This window comes from Nannospalax galili, unplaced genomic scaffold (genome assembly GCF_000622305.1).
Source record: "Nannospalax galili isolate Female #2095 unplaced genomic scaffold, S.galili_v1.0 scaffold377, whole genome shotgun sequence".
Lineage (NCBI taxonomy): Eukaryota > Metazoa > Chordata > Mammalia > Rodentia > Spalacidae > Nannospalax > Nannospalax galili.
In genome coordinates this window covers 3,064,895-3,084,084 of record NW_008341187.1, presented here as the reverse complement: position 1 = coordinate 3,084,084, position 19,190 = coordinate 3,064,895, and the positions used below count along the sequence as shown (strand labels likewise).

The following is a 19,190-nucleotide window of genomic DNA, read 5'->3' as shown; positions in this document are numbered from 1 at the left end:
TAAAATAACAAATATTTAAAAGAGGTCATGAAGAGTAAGTATGATAAAAAAATACCTACATACATGTATGACACTGTTACAGAATTTTTTTTTAAAAAAAGATGGAGTGAAAACAACAGTCTCTTAAAATTGCTGGGAGTTGGAGAGACGGCTCAGTGAGTGAGTACTTGTTCTGTAATGCTGAGGACCCAAGTCTGAATCCCCAGCACCCATGTAAAAAGTGCAGCAGTGGCTGCATATGCCTGTAACTCTAGCGTTGGATGGAGGTGGGAGGGTCTTGGGAGCTTGCTGGCCTGCTAGTCTAGCTGAAATGGTGAGCTTCTGTTTCAGCGAGAGACCCCGCAATACGGCAATAAGGCAGAGAGGGAAGATGCAGGACATCTTGCAGTGGCCTGTGCATGCACACATACAGGCATGAGCACCCTGTTGCACATACACAACGCAGATACAAATTACTGCATAAACTTAAATGACTAGTTAAGTCATCATTAACAGTAAGAAGACAGAAGTGCTATGCAGAGTATTTCTTTGCACTATACTAACCATCTGGGAAAGTGAACCTGAGGTGCAGAGTGCAAAATGTCACACGCAGAATACAAGCAGTAATCGTGATCACAATTTAATGTTTGGAAACTATAGGACTCACTTACAAACACAGTGATAAAGAAACTAAAATGCACCTACCTTAGGAAGCACAGATTTGTATTCACCAAAGGAGTAAGATTCTCTGAAGGTCAAAGTTAAAATACATTCAACATGATCAACAGGCAGTGAATGGTCTGCTCAGAATTGAAGTGTTTACAAAGCATTTGGAAGGATCACTGGATCAAACATTCATTTGATTATGGGAAGCCAGGAGAACAGGAGAATGGAAGGAACAGAAGGTGCTTGAAAGCTAAGTGTAGGATTATGGATATAACCGGTCAATGTAAACTAGGTAGTCTTAAAAGAAAATACAGATAGGTAATTTGGGCACCAATTTTTCTTTCTTAAGGCACTAGAAAGGACAGTGGTTAGAACTGTGCTGGCATATAAATCACAGGGCTGGAAAGATCCGACTTGTCAGAAAACAAAAACAGAGATACGTCCTTGGACAGAACTTTCCCCTAAGAAGCTCCATGAGGGGTTTGGATTAGAAGAAGGTTTACTTGAGAAATAAAGATTACAACAGAGGTTTAGGGAGGAGCCCAGCCAAGCATAGTTTGATAGAGCTGGGCATGGTGGTGCACACCTATGATCCCAGCACTAAGGAGGCAGAGGCAGGAGGATCTCTGAGTTCGAGGCCATCCTGGTCTACAAAGTGAGTTCTCGGCCAGCTGGGGCTACAGGGAGACCCTGTCTCAAAAGACAAAAAAAAAAAAAATTTGATAAAGCAGTTACTGCTTCCAGTAACAGTCTCCTGGTAGAAAGGCTCACTAGATGGTAAATGCAATTTTTATTTTGTAAGAAAAAAAGCTTAAGCTGGGGCTGGAGAGATGGCTCAGTGGTTAAGAGCACTGACTGCTCTTGCAGAGGACCCGGGTTTGATTCCCAGCACCCACATGGCAGCTATGAACTGTCCTTAACTCCAGTTCCAGGGGAATTTGAAGCCCTCTTTTGACCTCCACGGCACTGCATGACACCGGTGCACCCACATACATGCAGGCAATACACTCATACACATAAAAAATAAAAATGATAAAATATTTTTTTAAAAAAGGCATAAGCTGAAACATGAAGGATTTAGTTTCAGTATAACAAAGTTTCAACAAAATCAGTCTTGAGAGTCAGTGATAGTAATGAACAGGATCATATGGGACCTTTGCTCTTCAAAGTTCTAAATGCTCATGACAGGCTTTCCAAATGGAAGGGGAGAGGGAAGGCTGGAGATGGCACTTTGGGTTCCTGCATGTTCCTGTGTTACTTTGTGTATATGATGCTATTTGTTCTATAACTCAGAGGTAACACCACATACCTACTGTGAGACTTGAATTCCCTTTGGGATTATCTAATTCCTCATACTGCCTTCCTTTAAGGAAGGTTAGGCAAGTGGATCATATTCAGTCCTTTCACGCAGCAAACATTCACGTGGGCTTCACAATGAATACAAGTACACATTCTTAAAAAAAGAACATTTTATTAGTTAACCACTCTCACCTGAAGACAGATTACTGAAGATTAGTTTTCCTTTATCAGAGTAAGCAAGCTTCAAATGCAGTCCTTGCACTGTTGTAATGAAATTTCTTTTCTTATTTTTATTACACATGGTCTCATGAAGTCCAAGCTGGCCTTGAACTTGCTATGTAATGAAGGCTAGCATTGAACTCCTGATGCACCTGCCTCCACCTCCCAAGTGCTGGGCTTGTAGGTGTTACACTACTAGTTCTGGTGACATTTCATTTTTATATTGGTATGCCAGTTAAAAATTATGAAATGGCATTATTACTGTGGGATTTTTGTTTAGTTAAAATCTAGAAAAACAAGATGTTTTATATTCAATTTAAGTAGAACTTTGGCCACAACTGATTTCTACATTTCCAAACGTTATTCTCTAGCTTAATAAACAAAGATAACTCAAGCATATTAATCTTGGGAGGTTAGCAAATGGAGAGGCAAAAAGCTGGAAGACATTTTTTCTTTTATCCTCTTGAAGAGGTCTTGAACTGATGATCAATCGATCTCTTGTTAAAAATTCTGGTAAGTAGCTGGTTTTGTCACAAACTAATATTATTTGTAAAGTATTAGTAGCTACATGTTGAGTCATTTTTTACTTTATTATTAATGATATGAAAGGGATCAATTCTCCCCCCACCCCCTGAAGGGTCTCACTATGTAGCCCCGGCTGGCCTGGGAGATCTGCTTGCATCTGTGTCCCAGGTACTGGCCCAATCATTTTTTTTTTTTTTTTGATCATGGAATCCAAGACTTTGTGCATGTAGGCACATACATTATCACTGAGTTAAAATCTCAATTCCCCAAAGAACCAATTTCTAAAAATAAATGCATGGCTCATATGCTAAGATCATATACAAAGAGAAAAGCTGACATTACAACGAACATAGTAAAGCTGTCTGGGTTTGAAGTCAAGCTGGTGGAATTAGGTAACAGTATATTTACAGTGTATGTAGATAAATATTTTCAGTCCTGGTAAACTCATCTAGAATTATTTAATAAAAACCAATCCCCCAGACACACATACATTTATACTCTAAGGATTGGGCCACTTCCCTTTTTCTAAGTGGTTTATTAGCAGAGTGCCCACTTAGGAACAAGTACAGTGGTATTTCAGAGAACATAAAATGATGGGGCATGGATATTAAAAGAATCATTTGTCTGAAGGCAAGATGTGGGGATTAGATGTGTATCAGTCAGTATGAAACAATCAGAAGAACTTCCACAGTTGTTTTGAAAAAAATAACAAATGTGTATAAAATAAGGAATCCTGTAGAACTGGCAATTTGACATTACTGGTTGAGAGTCAATAAAAATAACAGAAGACCATATGGTGGTCTACAGCTAAGAAATTAAACAATTCACAATTTCAATTTCCACTAAAATATTTATTTAATTAAAGATATCTTACAGAAATAAATAAGAGATTTTCTCTAATACTGAGAAGTAGAGATATCAATATATCATTGCTTTTTTAAAAAATTGAAGCATATCAAATTGTTTTTCCTAGAACACAGAGCATGAAGGAATACTAGGAAATAAGCAAAAATAAGTACTTAAATGGTCTCATTATTAAGTTATAGCCATTAGGCTTCTGAATCTTAGCATGACATATGATTTAGTGGAAGAACATTAGGTGTGAAGCCAGGGGGCCTGGGTTCTAGAAATGTGTATTTGCTACATGTCATAGGCAAGTTTCCCAGTATTTCTGAACATTAGCTCTTTACCTTTGAAACAGGAATTTTAATTTTATCGACTTCCCTGGAATATTAAATACATGAACATACAGAAAAGCTCCTTACAACATGTAATGAGCTGTAAAAATATTGGATTTCATATAAAAGAATCAATGTGTATCTCCTGTCAACTAAAGAATAAGCACCAAAGACGTGTCTTCTTCAGTTGAGTTGCCACCTATAAACCTGGAGTAGGAAAATGCACCTTAGCTAAGCACCGAGCTCTTGGATGAAGTGAGACCCAGGGAATGTTTCCAGTACAGTTTTCTGGGAAGCTAGGTAGGAGCTAGTGAGTCCTGAGGGTTGTTTAAAACTGTGAAGGCTCAAAGGAAAGGAACCTAGAACATCTGTATTACATCACAGGGTGAGGACATGACAAGATACTCCTTATTTTGTGATTTCAAAGTCATCCATTAATTCTTCATGGAAGAAGAATGCTCAGTTTTATCACTTATGTTATTTGTGTATATGAACACAATATTATCTTGCATGTAAAATCAAATACTAGTTCCTAAGGGTATGAAGACTGAAATGAAATCACAAGCTTTATCACAAATTCAGATATTAATGAATAAAGTAGCTACTCAAGAACATGGGAGGGGGATACAATCTAAGGCATCAGTACAAAAATGATAAAAACCCATCACATATCTATGTCATAATACATTTCCATGTCATAATAAGACTCCAAATCATAAAGCTGAAATACTTACAGATATACCAATCTTAAAACACATAAAAACTTAATAAAAAGAGTAAACAGATAATTTTAAGGTAAATGTTAATACATGTAAAAACGTTGTTTAAACTACTTAACAATGATACCACAATGCATACTGGAAAAATGAATCTTTTAGTATTTTTATTTTTTAGTAGCAAGATACAAAAAACTGATAAAACTGTCTAACAATTTATCATTAGAAGTTGTACTACTGTGGAGTCACTATGCATGGTGTTACAGTTCAAACTTATGCAAATAACTAGCAGTTATTACAGTTCAGCATTTTCTTAAAATACTACTGACAAGATATGGGTGAATCATATGCTACAGACACTGAAGGCCTTTCAAAGTGATCCAGACTGGCTGAATATTATCAGGCCACATAAGACTACAGTAGTTTACCTTCTCTCTTATGTAATTCTGACTTTCTTACCAAGGATCTAGCAAATGAAAAGCATTCATTCAATACCTCTTAATTCCCTTGCCTTATCAGGTATAGGTATTTATTGGAACAAAAATTTTTCAGGAGTATAAAACTAAAAATATGTCTTTTGAAAACAGTATATTGACAAGGGCTCAATATTTACAAGGCCAGTGCAAATCCAAACTAAGCCAAACCAAACCAAACCAAACCAAACCAAAAATAAAACAAAAATTCACTGAACTTGAAACAGCATTTACTGATATCTACTCATTTTTTAAAAACTTAAACTTTGCTTTACCACTATGAAAGCAAGTAATATACTAAAGTCTGTGGAATGATCTGATGGCACTTCATTCAAGCTCCTCTGTTTCTTTGGTAAACAGGTCTGCCAGATCAGCCACAGTTAACACGGAGGCTTCAGAATGCTTCCCGGATGAGCTAGTGTGACTGCAAGTGGCCGCAGGGAGAAAGAAATCGGATGGAGTCAGTGACCGCATTTATGATAAGAAATAATTTATGACAAATACATATTTGCTCCTAAGTTACTGTAAGTGAGCCGTAAGACATTCAGAATTTTGCAATGAGACCATTACTGCTCATCTAAATCAGTAAAAACTTCTGTAAATTATTTTCAGGCTTTGTCATTAAATGTATATTCTTTGAAGAATTAATTCTACAACAACAAACAAAATCCCTAAAAGAGAGAAGACATCTGACAGCTGCTGCTAAGAAGATTCTAATTTACTGTTTACTTTTACCAACTAAGCTAATTAGTTTGAAGGTAAGTTCAACAGCTTTGTTATTTAAGCAGATGAAATAAAAATAACAAGTCTATAACGTGGCAACATTAACAAAAAGCCTTCATGTGGGGCTGGAGAGATGACTCAGTGGTTAAGAGTACTCTCTACTCTTGCATAGGACCGGGTTGGGTTCTGAGCACCCACATGGCAGCTAACAGCCATCTGTGCTCTAGTAACCAGGGGATCTGATGCCCTCTTCTGGCCTCCATAGGCACTGCATGCATGGAAGCATAATATACACAGAGGCAAAAAACTCATAGACATAAAAATTAAAAGAAGTGCCTTCCTGTTGTGTTGTAAAGCCCCTGGGTAGCTAGCATCTTTCCTTCTTGTACATCACCAGAGTAAGGAATTTCTGGTTTCAAAATGTTTCTTTGCTACTCAAAGTACCTCTGCAGACACAACTCCTTCTAAAAAGTCATCATCTCTTCCAATCCTGCTCATCTCACAAGGAGGATATCAGTTTATTTCAAAATGTTAGGAAGTTTAAGAACTGCAAAGGCAGTTTAAAAATCAGGTTGTTTTGCTCTTTGTGTGCCTGTTATGCCTTTGGCATGGACACTACAATCACCAGCCAAGATTTTCAGTTCAGACACTCCAATCCACGTGACTAGCAAGTATAAATTATAAAGAAGCAACACAGACTAAGGCTCAGGCAAGGCATAAAGATATATTTCATTTAAAAAAGAATTCTAATGTGGCAAAGAAAAGCCAGTTAGCTTAAGAATTTTTGTAAATTACAACCTATTAACAAATTAAGTCAAATATAGCATGTCGAAAGTTTTAAACTGGTAAACAATAGGTAAAATGCCATATTTTGCTTTAAAAAACTATCCGTGTTTCTATCTTTAGTTGTCATAGAACTGAAGATGTTTCACAACACTCAGATGAACAGGAAAGCTCACCCAGGACTTGCAGACTGCTACCTACCTCCTCCCTGCAGTTTTCAGCATGGCCTGCATTCGCTCTTCTATTGTTGCCTTAATTAAGAATCTGTGCACAATAGTGGGTCTAGAAGGAATGTAACACTAAGTTTAAAACCATCCTAAGACAAATAAGTAGAAATGAACTTCAAACATCACATGCTACATTCCCCAGTCTATTGGTGCCCACTTGTAGCAGGAACTTATCAGTGTGCTGTGGGATAGACCATTAGTAAACATCAACTATATGATCTCTATACACTAACATTCTCATGAGGGAAACATGATAAACACATGAAGTTTCATGCATAGATAATGCCATGAAGAATTGAAACAAGAGAAATGGGAATGAGGCATTAAGCAGAAGAGCAGCAAGAACATAAAAATCGAAGAAATAGTGTGTACATGTACAATACTGAGAAAAATGCTTAGAATTGAGAAAAAAATGTTTCAGGGTCCAACAGAAGGCTAGCGCGGTACAAGTATGTTGTAAGTGAAACAGAGGTAGAGGTTTGAGAAGTGGCCAGGTTTCAGATCACGTAGGGTCTTTCGGAACAAGACCAACAACTGGATTTTATTGTGGTCATAAGGGAAGGTGCTCTAGGGGTTATGTATAATTTGATTTATACTGGACTGTACTTGGAAATGCCTTTGCTACTGTGGGGTCAGAGAAGAGTTAGTCATCCTGGCAAGAGAAGATAGATTGTACTATGTGTCAGTGGAGATAGGAAAAATCAGCAGATGAGGAATATCTTTGAGATAAACAGTCAATAAGACTAGAATAATAATTTGAACCTAAGACATGAAAAGACATGTACAGAAGAGTCCTAGATATTTTATCTGAGTAACTACAGATGACAGATTTGCATTAAAATATGAGGACGGCTTGAGCTGGCTGAGAATGCAGCAGGAATGCAGTTTTGCTTTTACCCATGTTAAACTTGAGAGACCTCCTTGAGATGCCTACTGTATATCCTTGAAGGGGACATAGCATCCCTAGATATATACAGAAGGAATCAGAACTGAAGTTGGGAATTTCTGGGTTGAGGTATGATATACTTTTGAGTCTCCAACATACACATGATACTTAATGCCACTGGACTGGATAGACTCACACATAGAGAAGACAGAGACAAAGAACCAACAGACCACTGATAAGAAATAGGTCACCAATTAAGCTAGTCATCGAATTTCAGTGGTCATCACAGGGACAACTACCCAAATAGAAAAGTGAGAGATGAGGAGGTGGAGGCTGAGCGTGAGCGAGTCAGTTTAAAGAGTCAGACATATCTATGCGATGTATTACAGGAGGAAGGCCCCTGAGAATATGAGAAAAGATGAGATTTTGGACAAATGAGATGGTTGAGAGATGGGCATTTCTTCCACTGTAATAAAAGGGATAATCAACAATGTACTCTCCTATTACCAGATCTATGCTCCTTCTTAAAAGTGCTAAGCCCCAGACCCTCTGGCCTACTTGAGGGCAATGCCCCAGCACTCTACTCCATCTCCTTTTTCCTAGTTTTTCTGTTTCTAATGAATCATTCTCTAATTATTCTTTCCATTTGAAATCAAAAGAAAAAGTAATTTCTCAATTTTATCCTCTTTAGTTGCTCGTATCTTCTGGGTAACAAAATCCCTCAAACTCCTAGTCCTATGCCTACATAGCAACAGCAGGGTGCTATGGTTATAGCATGGACTATGGAGAAAGCAGGCTGTGTGTGCATCTGGCACTTCACCTCACTGTGTCACCAAACACAAGCTATCTAATCCTTCTCTTTGTGTCTGCTGAACTAAAGATTAAAAAAAAAATCCCATTTTTCTCTTTTAGGCACTCTCTTGTTCCACTCCATTTAAACTGCTTTTGACCTTCATGCTGCTAAAACTAATGATCAGATCCCTATAGTAAGACTCCTATCTTACCTGACATTTTGCAGCACATGACAACTGACCATGTCTTCTTCCTTGGTTTGGTTTATATCTGTCACCTTTGAAGGTCCCTTCCCTTCTTCCAAAACCTTTTAACTGTGGTGTGCCAGGGCTAATTTAAATTTAGTTCATGGTTTAACCACTATATTGACTCTCCCTCTCTAAGTAATCTCATTCATACTCATGACTAAAGTCCATGGTGTTATTTTCAACTCTCTTACACCCAAACTCCACTATGTCCACAAATACTGTCAGTTCCGTCTTCAAAATCTACCCAGAACCTGACTATTCCTCACTAAGTACCCTGTTACCACCAATCAGGTTACCTTCCACTGTCTCCAAGACTGCATAACTTCCCTGCCTCCCTTTCACCGTTGACCTGAACAAAGCACTCAGAAAGATTCTTTCAAATCTTAAGTTAGTCATGTCTTTCCTCTGCTCAGAGTCGTCCAATTTGGGCCCCATATGATCCTAGACTTCAACCTAAGCCCTCTGACTTCATTTCCTGCTTCTTTCCACCTGTCTCACTCTAGCAACTCTGTCTCCTTGATCTTTTTCTTCAGAAACATTCCTGACTTACAGACTTCACACTGATGGTACTGTCTGCTTAATCATCCTTTCTCAAGATAGCTACATGATTAACTTTCCAAACTCTTTCAAGTCTTTGCCCAGATGCTGCCTTCTCAGGCTGGATTCCACCCTAGCCATCTGTGCTTAAGTCTTCCTTACCCTGCTCAACTTTCCAGCTCCTAACAGAGCATATTCTTCACTTTTACACCTATTGCACAAGAGCTATTGTTTAACCAATCTCCTTATAAATAGAATATAAGTTCTATGAGGACATCTCAAATGTTTAAGGTTGTACCTGGAACATGGAAAATGCTCAACAAAAATCTACAGAGAGAACAATTTGAATTGATGCACGCTGGCTGCTAAAGTAGGAGAGATTTCTTTACTCTAGTCTGCTTGTTTTCCCTGTATGAGGGAAGACTGGCACTGTGGAGGAGGGTACAGAAGATTCTGTAGCCTCTTGGAGGAAGAGAAAAATTTATTTACTAGGGAAGCACAGAAAGATTGTTGGGTAATACTAACCTTATTAGACTTAAGATTTTTAAATTGAGATGAGCCTTATCTGCATTTTAGAAAAATACTGGTATGACAAGAAGGCCAGCAGATGGCTCAGGTGATAAAAGTGCTTGCCAAGTAAGCACAATAACTGAGTTTTAAGCCCTAGAACCTGAGTTCAATCCCAAGAACCCACATTTACAAAGAAAGGGAGAGGGCTTGAAAAATAGCTCACTGGGTAAGAGCGCTTACGGAAGACTGAATTTTGTTCCCAGCACCTAGACGGCAGCTAACAACCACTGATAACTCTAGTTCCAAGGGATCCAACTCTCTCGTCTGACTTCCATGGGAATTTCATGCATGGATGCACTATGCAGTACACCATAGGCCAGCTAGCCCAGAGTATGCAACCAGCAGAAAAATAAAGAAGACCCTGCGCCTCAATAAAGTGGAGGCAAGAACTGACACCTTAAAGTTGTCCTCTGGCCTCTACATGCACACTGTGGCACATGAAAGCCTATGTACACACAGAAAAAAAATAAAAAATAAAAAAAAAGAATTAAAAAATTAAAGAATGTGCTTAAAATAAATTACAAAGTAAAAAAAAAATCTAAGACATAATTGCATTTTAAATGGCATTTGGTGGTATTTTAGAATAGGCTTGCATTGATTACAGTTATATTACTTTGCCATATTTTGTAGGTGGCACTATCTCATATGCTGGGGTCAGGATTAATAGGAAGGAGAAAGTGAGCTAAGCACCAGCATTCGACTCCCAATGCCCTGAGGATGGATGCAATCTGACCAGCCATCTCCTGTTTCTGCCATACTGAATTTCCCACCTTAGAGGACTATACTCTCAAACCATGAGCTAAACAACCCTCATCTCTTAGTTGCTTTTGTCGGGTGTTTGTCACAGCAACAAGAAAAGTAATTAAAACAAAGATCTTGTCTCTTTCCCATTTAAAATTAAAGATCTGGATTTGCTCTCCCAGCTGTTGTTTATATAACAGTCCATAGTTCTGATTCTGATATGCAAGAGCTCACGGGCCACTCCTTTGCTCATGTTTTACTAAAGCAGTTCCAAACTCTCCAGTTGGTGAAAATGCCAGTTCAGCACTCTTTGTTTCTTCATACTCAATTGTGTTGACTGTATGCCCAATTTCAAAATTATTATTCCTTCAACCTAATGTCTTTCTTTATTCTGTAGGGCACAAAGGATACCTCTTTTTGTTCATGTGTCTTTATTCTTTCTTTGTGCTACACAGTGGCCTTGCATGTATTGTGCTAGATGGGAATGGGTTGTCTTATAAGACTGGAGTCCTCAGTATCTAGCACAATGCCTGACATACTTAGTAATACTTATTAAATGAGTACTTAGTCTCTCTCTCTCTCTCTCTCTTTCTCTCTGTGTGTTTTCAAATATTCAAGGTACTTACATCCACGAGGTAACATATCTGGGAAGCTTTGTCACAGCTAGTTGTATATTCTGATGTTTGAATAAAGGAAGTTCATAGTGCATAATATTCACTATTACATTTGGCTGAGGTATTACACTAAATCTAATTATCTTTATTACATTTATTTATTTATGCATTCATTTTCTGTGTTTGTGTGTGCGTGCATGCATACATGTATGAGCTTATGTGTCGAAGCTAGAGGACAACTTGTGGGAGACAGGTCTCTCCTTCTACAATGTGGGTCCTGGAGACTGAACTCAGGTCATCAGTGAAAAGCACTTTTACCCACTAAGCCCTCATACCAACCCTCTAATTATCTTTAGAACTGACCTAGGATGTATCCTTTTTTAGGGTAAGAATTTCAATAGGAGTCATTTACTTTTAATCATTCATGAAGTATATCATCTTTTAAACACAGGCTATTTATTTAAGTCAATCAAATATTAGCTCTTAAAGTCATATGACAAATATCTTAAGTATCCCCAAAAAGCTTTTTTGGGGGTAAACTGAATAACCAGGTTTTTGTAAGAAGAAAGACCGAAATCTGGAAGATCTCAGGAGTTTGTTGCTTAGAGGCGAAACGGTTGAGAATTTCATGCCTTTTGGCCATACAGTAATGCTTAAAAATTTAAAAAGAAGTATGGGTTGAGCATCCCTAATCCAAAAATATAAAACTCTCTGAACATACTTAAGTTACAAGTGACATCATGTGATTGGTTGCAGTCAAAATCTATACTGTATATAAGGTGAAGCATAAATCAATTTCACGCTTAGACCTAGACCTCATCCCCTAAATATCTTATTAAATATATTCAAATATTCCAGAATCTGAAAACAAAACAAAACAAATCTGAAACATTTCTAGTTCCAAAGATGTTAGGTAAAGGATATGCAACATGTAATTTAAAACAGACCATGATGAATATAACAAAGAATTTAAATGCTGACTTAGTTCCTATAACCTGAGGCAAAGTGACTGATGCTCATTTTAGTTCTTACTTTGTCTGTCCAATCCTGTGCACCCTCCCAATGGCCTGAAGCTCATGGGCGGGGTTCAGTATGGGCTCTACCAGGAGAACATGAGTTGCTTCAATGATAGTTAATCCATTAGAGCCAGTATGCAGAGGAAGCAGCAAAATATTGATTTGGGGATCATGTTTAAATGCTGAAAGGTTCTCCTAAAAAAAGAAAAGGCACATTTTAATCTTAGCTAAATCAGTTAAAGAGCATTATGGTAGAGCTCAAGTTAAACATGGTAGTGAAAATTAAATGTAAAATCACCAATTTTAGAAACTGTAACCTTATTATTTGTCTTTAATTATAAGGAGGAATATTATATAAATACTCTTGCTTTTATAACAGTGAAATCACATGACAGATACATGTGATGTATGAGAGTTAAACCACATGAACTTAGAGGAAAATAAGGGAAAGGGAAAACATGCAAAAATGTAAGGCAAGAATATGCTAAATTTTCATTAGGTCTTTGTGTGTGTGTGTGTGTGTGTGTGTGTGTGTGTGTGTGTGTGTATGTCTTAAGGTGTGGTCTCACTGTGCTGAGTATTATAGCAAGGAAATTCTGACCATTTGTAGTCTTGTCTGATAAAGAATTTACAGAATATAATCCCATGGTACAATGACCCCTTCGAAAAGGGATATCACAGGCCATCTTTTACTGTGCTGAAAAGAATCTCAAGTGAAAAACAAATATTAAAGATTCTTTTTTTAGGGGTACAATCAAACCAATCAAAACCATTTACAGTTTCTCTACTTTGCTTTAAAATGTTAATTTCATAAGTAAGCAAGAATATAAAACCTTTGGGGCTCAGAACAAAGATAACAAATGTAAGTCAGTCAGTAAACAGAGTTTTGGTGTGCAATGATTCACTACGAAAACAGAGGAAATTGACATACATACCTGAAAGGTCTTAATGCGACTGATTTGCGCAAATTCCATGTTGTTGTCAGTGAGAGCTTTTGAAATAATATCTAATACATCTTGCCACTAGAACATAAAACGTGGGAAAACCAGTATTTATGCATAGCTTTGTCCAAAGAGGATTTGAGAGGGGACTAAATCATAAGTAAATTACAGTAATAAAAAATCTTCAGTTAAACAAAACAGTCCAAAACCTTCAAATTCAGTACTACCAACAATATTAACTCTATTATAAAACAGTATTTTTTTTTTCTTCAACAAATGCTGGCTGACAGATAGGGTAATAAAGAATGAGTATCTCTGAAAATTGAATTAAGATACATCATATAAAACAATGGAATATTTCATTTATATAGTTACTCATCTTTCTAAATGAAAAACTAGAGTTGTCACTATATATGACTAATTTTATATTTATATGTAATTATTTGGTACATTAACTTACTTTTCTTAAAGTCAAACTCTTTTATGAATGAGACTTTCAAGGTTATAGATTCCAATTTTTTAAAATATCGAAATCAAACTCTAAATAAAATGAATATAAAATCACAAAATATAATTATAGGAACTGCCTTTATGAAATATCATCACAGTGCTCTGGCCATAACTCTATCAGGATATGAGAAAAATCTAAGAGTAATTCTAGATCTTAATTATATTATGATAAGCATTAAATTACTTCTCAGATAATGATTAAAGTACAAAAACCAGCAAGATTAAGGCTGAAAAGTTGTGATTATACCGTTGAGAAAACGAGTGCTTTGGCCCCTGGATCTCTGAGCTTTATTTTCATCAGCGTTCTGACCACAGCTTCCACTTTTGTAGAATGGCTGCCCTTTGAACACAAAGAGGAAAGCACATTACTACCAAATCTAGATAGGAATGGAAAGAAAGAGCAGCACAGAGCACTTCATTAACACTGTATGTGTATCAGAAACAATCAGCAGTAGTGTATGCATTTAGTCTTTTTTGTATTGTGTTTGTTAGGCATCTTCTTTAGCCTCTAATTGTAGAAGTTACATAACTTACACTCAGTGGGCTGTAGAGATGACTCAGGAGGTAAAAGTGCTTGTCCTTTACCTGACTACAGGAATTTCATTCCTGGAGCCCACATGGTAGAAGACAGAGCTGATTCCTACAAGTCCTCTGACTTCCACACCTGTGCCTGCCATGGCATGCACATGTTCCCTGTCCTCCCAAAAAGTAAAACCAATGAATAAAAATATATTTCCTGAAAAGAATTTACATCAAGAAAACTGCACATAAAGATCCACTAGGAAGTCATAGAGCAATATGATACAAAACAATTTTTTAGTCAAGTAGCCAGGTTTTAATTATAAAATTTTGTTAAAGCAGCAAAATATATATTCAAAAACCTTCTCATTACTCTCGCTTATTTCAAATATTTTAAGATTAGAAATGCTAACAATACAATAAGTCAAAACAACACATTTTGCAAACACTGAAGGATTCAACCAATGAACATTTCCTTTCAATGCCATGACCAAGGACAATGACAGAGAGAGAAATGATACTCACTAGGGTGGAGGGAGACTTACACTAACCACTTGTGTTCTTCACTTTTCGGAACTATTCTATTAGAGAAATATGGAAATAGAAAGTGGTTTAAAATTGAGGAGCAAATCAACAATGAAACTGTGGTGTGTTTGTAGCCCTCAAGCAGCATACTCCTGAATATTCTGTGGACACTATGGAGGGGAGGAAGGGTGTGGGATTCTGAGTGAGACAAATCAAAGTGCAACTTAGAGCTCTACAGACTCTAACCTTTCCAAGCCTCTCATCCTGTCCTGTCAAAAAGATGATAGGGTACCTCTTTCCAAAGGCGGTTGAGACAACTCAATGCCAAATGCCAAATATTTAGCTTAACATCTGGCAAATAAACATTCAATAACTTATCTTTTCAGACCTTAAGTATGAACATTATAATGACCCAGAGTATATCATTAAGGTGGGGGAAGGGTACAGACCAACCAAAAAGCAAAAATATTTCCAGTGCAGCATTAGCTTTCTCATCAGAAATACACTTATTTTAATTTAATACACTTACTTTCACATGAAGAAACACAAGTAAACATCTAAACAAGGTTCCACCTCTAAATGAAGAGCTACAGGCAATCAGAGACAGCTTTTTGAGAGAGGGAGAACTGGGTTTCTCTAGGGACAAGTAACATGATAGGTTATCCAATCCCAAGTGGTTAGCCGTCAACACATGCACATACGTGCAACACTAAACTGACTCGGTATGTGGTGTATACATTACATATATGTGCATATATATATATATATGTTAAAATAACAATTAAAGAAGAGGTCATGAATTCAATTCCAGAGGGAGTGGGGGAGGCGTAGAAGTTAGAGGAGAGGGAAGGAAGGATGGAAATGATGTAAGTACAGTACTCATGAATGAAAAAAAAATGGCAGAAACTCATTAGCACCAAAGGCCAACAGTATATTTCTTACAAAATCTGGCACTGATATCAAGCAATAGCATAACACAAAGTCAGCAACACCAGGCAGCTTCTTACACTAATAGGAATAACTTATTTTAATAAAAGTTGAATCTGACTGAAATAGAGCATTCTGTAGTCACAAACTCTTAAAACTTTAAGAACTTAAATTGTGAGTTACAAGTTTTAAATGTGTTGAAAGGATGGAAAGAATAGTTTTTTCTTATGTATGTTTAGTAGACTGAAAGAATTATAATAATAAAATAACCAAACAGGATCTTATAATTTGCTTATTCTCTCCCCTCTAGAATAAGACAACTGTACCAATGCAATCCTAAATTACTGTGGAAAAGAAAGCATTGAGCATGGATGGAAAGATACAGCATAGCTGGCTTAATTGTTTTCTTCATGTCTGTTTCTTCTCTGCTGAGATCCTGTATTAAGAGGAGAGAGGCAAGGAAGGAGGGTAGATAGGCACCCCTCTGCTGCAGTAGGAGAGGGCTACTTGCATTTGATTATGTAAATAAAACTATACAAATGGAAAGGTACTGCTTTATATTTTCTTTAGTAACTTCTAACCACAGTGTGTAATGTAGAGGCACAATTTGAAATAAGGCATGCCAATCCATGATGCTGAACCAAGAGCATGTTGTCCATTGTATTCCCTTTCTCCCCAGTCTATTTCTGCTTATGTCTCCAAGTACATGTGTGCTTGCGTGTGTTTTATATTCTTCTTCCTTGGGATTCCCATGGTTTTGCTTAGCTCCATTTGTGGAATTAAGGGGTAGAAATGGCTACTGAAGCCCAAAGAATATTAGAGAAAGTCAGCACGGTCTTAGTTGTTGACAAGCCGAAGATATTTGGGTTTAGATTACTTTATATAAATAGGTAAGCCATATCTTTTATGTATATGTCAATATATATTCTGTGTACATGAAATAAATACACAGTATGTACATAAAACAGTTCAATTAAGACTTACATTAAAAGGGCTGTTACTTCTCACACTAAAGTGAAGGCAGAATAAATTCCTTTTTAGAACTCTGAAGCTGACCATTAGTCATCATGGCAAAATTTCTTAAAGCTAGTACAGAAAACAAAGAATTTCAGAATGAGGATTTCATACATAAATATCAAATAAAGTCGACTTAGAAAAGAAGAAAGCTAATTGGGAAAAAAATAGATAGGAGTGCTTAGAAAATTCTCTAGAAGGGGACTCATAGGAGTGGGAAGGAGACAAGATAGGAAATTGGGGGCAAATATGATAAAATACATCACATACATGTATGAAAATGTTACAATAAAACCCATCATGTACAATAAATGTGTTAACAAACACTAACATGTCTAACTTGAAAGGCAAAGCTTAAATGACAGGATTAGGATTATATTCCTTACTATGTGACTTCAATCATTCTAGTTGATTTTATGATGAACAATGTTTATAATGTTGTATATAGTACTGATGTTTTTGATATAGAAGATGTGTTTATAACTGGTAATAAAGTGTGGCTACCATGTGTATTATGGTATAAATTAGATTCTCTGGAGAGGAGGATGGAAGGAGGAGTAGCTGCACTAATTTCTTCAGATTTTAAAGAGAAGAGTCAGTGGATTCTGTTCACTGCTAATATTTCAAGAAAAAAAAGATTATATTATTGAAAGCAATACAGGCAATCCTTGGAACTAAAAACAGAACCTGTTCACAGAAATAGTGCAAAGCAAGAATGGGAAGTAAGCATCACTTCCTTCTGTGATATTTTAAAGCTGTTTTCTTTTTTTCTTTTTGTGAATTATTTCTACTAAAATGTGAAAATCAAATCTTTACTCATTCTTCTTTTAAATTTTTATTTTTATTTTTTATGTGTATGAGTATTATGCCTCCATGTGTGTAAGTGCATCCATGTCGTGCAGTGCCTGTGGACACAGAAGGGGGCATCAGATCCTTTCTAACCGGAGTTATAGACGGCTGTTAGCTGCCAAGTGGGTGCCAGGATGTGAACCTTGGTCCTCTGCAAGACAGCCAGTGTTCTTAACCACTGACCCATCTCTCCAGCCCCTACTCTTATTTCTTATAGACTATAAACCAAATTTTAGGGGAAGGAATAGGAGGCCTGTAATTCTAGGATTTTTTTCTGTTTTGAAGTATTACTGCAGGTCTACATATCACGAGTGAACTGTCCTCTGGATCATGTCACTCACTGTCCTAGTGCTGCGTGCCACCAGAGGTAAGTTCACCTTTGTCAGAGTTGGTAAAATCACATCTGAAGCAGAACTGATAATCTTTTTTTAAAAAAAATTATTTAAAAAAATTCATGTGTATGAATTTATTGCCTGCATGTGTGTAAGTGCACTTGAGTCATACAATGCCTGTGGTGTCAGAAGAAGGCATTGGATTCCTGGAACAGGAGTTACAAACAGTTGTTAGCAGCTATGTGGGTGTTGGAAATCAAACCCAAGTGCTCTGCAAGAGCAGTGCTCTTAACCACTGAGCCATCTCTCCAGTCCAGCACTGATAATCTTTTATTCTTGTAGTCATTACTTGGAATCATCTTTGAAAAATTTAAACACAACTTTGAGAACCAAAGGTCTTCAGACTGGGGACTTTTTGAAAATTTCCTGTGAGAGCTTGGCTTCCCTGTACCTACACAACCCACCAGCCTCTCTCCTGGGTAAGTCCATGATGCCCTCCGTGCCTTGACTCCCCCAGCCTCATTCACCCTCCCATCTCCCCTGCCTGTCTCTCCTCCTAGCCTGGGACCTGTCCCATTCCTTGTCTTGGCACCCCAGACACCGGGGAAACCACCGTTTCCTGATCCTTTGCATACAGACCAACCCAGTTCATTCTTGGGTCCCCAGAAGCCCTCTGGGCCTGGTCCCACCCGCACCTCCCTCTGCTTCCCTGGGCTGCAAAACCCACCAGCCTCATTCCTGGACACCTGGGCTGATGTCTCGGCTTCCTGATCCTTTGCACCCAGACCAACCCAGTTCTTCCCTGCAGTCCCCAGGAGCCCTTGGGGCCTCTTCCTGCCCCCACCTCCCTTTGCATTTCTGGGTGGCATGGCCACCAGCTGCCCTAGACCAGCATCTTTCCTGGGCCCAGCTCCCAGGCCAGTCCGTCCAACCACCAAATTCCTGAGGCCAAAATCTTTCCTGGAGGGATCCAGACCTTAGGAGAAAGCCTGAGAGCATCAGATCCTCATCTGACTTGGGACTCTGTGGGAACTCCTGAAGACAAAAGCAATCTGGCTACTCCAATATAAAATCAAAAGAGAGAACTGGAAGCTTAGACAAACTAGCTTTTCATGCCCAAATAGTAAACCATAAAAACACATAAATTTAACAAAAAGAAGTAGACCTGAATTTGAAGGCCTGAGTCTCACACAAGAATCAGAAACTACAAAAGAAATTCACATGCCAAAATCACAGAGAAGAAATAATAACATGAAAAACCAAAATAACATATGCCCACCAAATGCCAATAGTCCTCTAGAGGAACACAATGAGAACCCCCTAGAGACAATGCAGGACATGGAACTCAAAAGAACAATGATGAATATGATAAAAGAATTCA

General features: G+C 37.6%; 1 protein-coding gene across 7 annotated transcripts in view; it reads right to left on the bottom strand.

The window, feature by feature from the left end:
• Nucleotides 1–3,639: 3,639 nt before the first annotated feature.
• Shprh (SNF2 histone linker PHD RING helicase) overlaps nt 3,640–19,190 on the bottom strand; it is a 100,609-nt gene continuing 85,058 nt past the window's right edge. For 5 of the 7 annotated variants that reach the window (XM_029565175.1, XM_029565174.1, XM_029565176.1 and 2 more), the window contains 5 exons: nt 13,891–13,983; nt 13,128–13,214; nt 12,209–12,387; nt 6,763–6,843; nt 3,640–5,479 (listed from right to left, as the gene is read on the bottom strand). In XM_029565175.1, coding sequence (XP_029421035.1) covers nt 5,383–5,479; nt 6,763–6,843; nt 12,209–12,387; nt 13,128–13,214; nt 13,891–13,983 — 537 coding nt within the window. In that variant the 3' untranslated portion in view covers nt 3,640–5,382. Of the gene's footprint in view, nt 5,480–6,762; nt 6,844–12,204; nt 12,388–13,127; nt 13,215–13,890; nt 13,984–16,605; nt 16,701–19,190 lie in introns of those variants that run through there. The other 2 variants (XM_029565177.1, XM_029565178.1) reach the window with 2 other exon arrangements.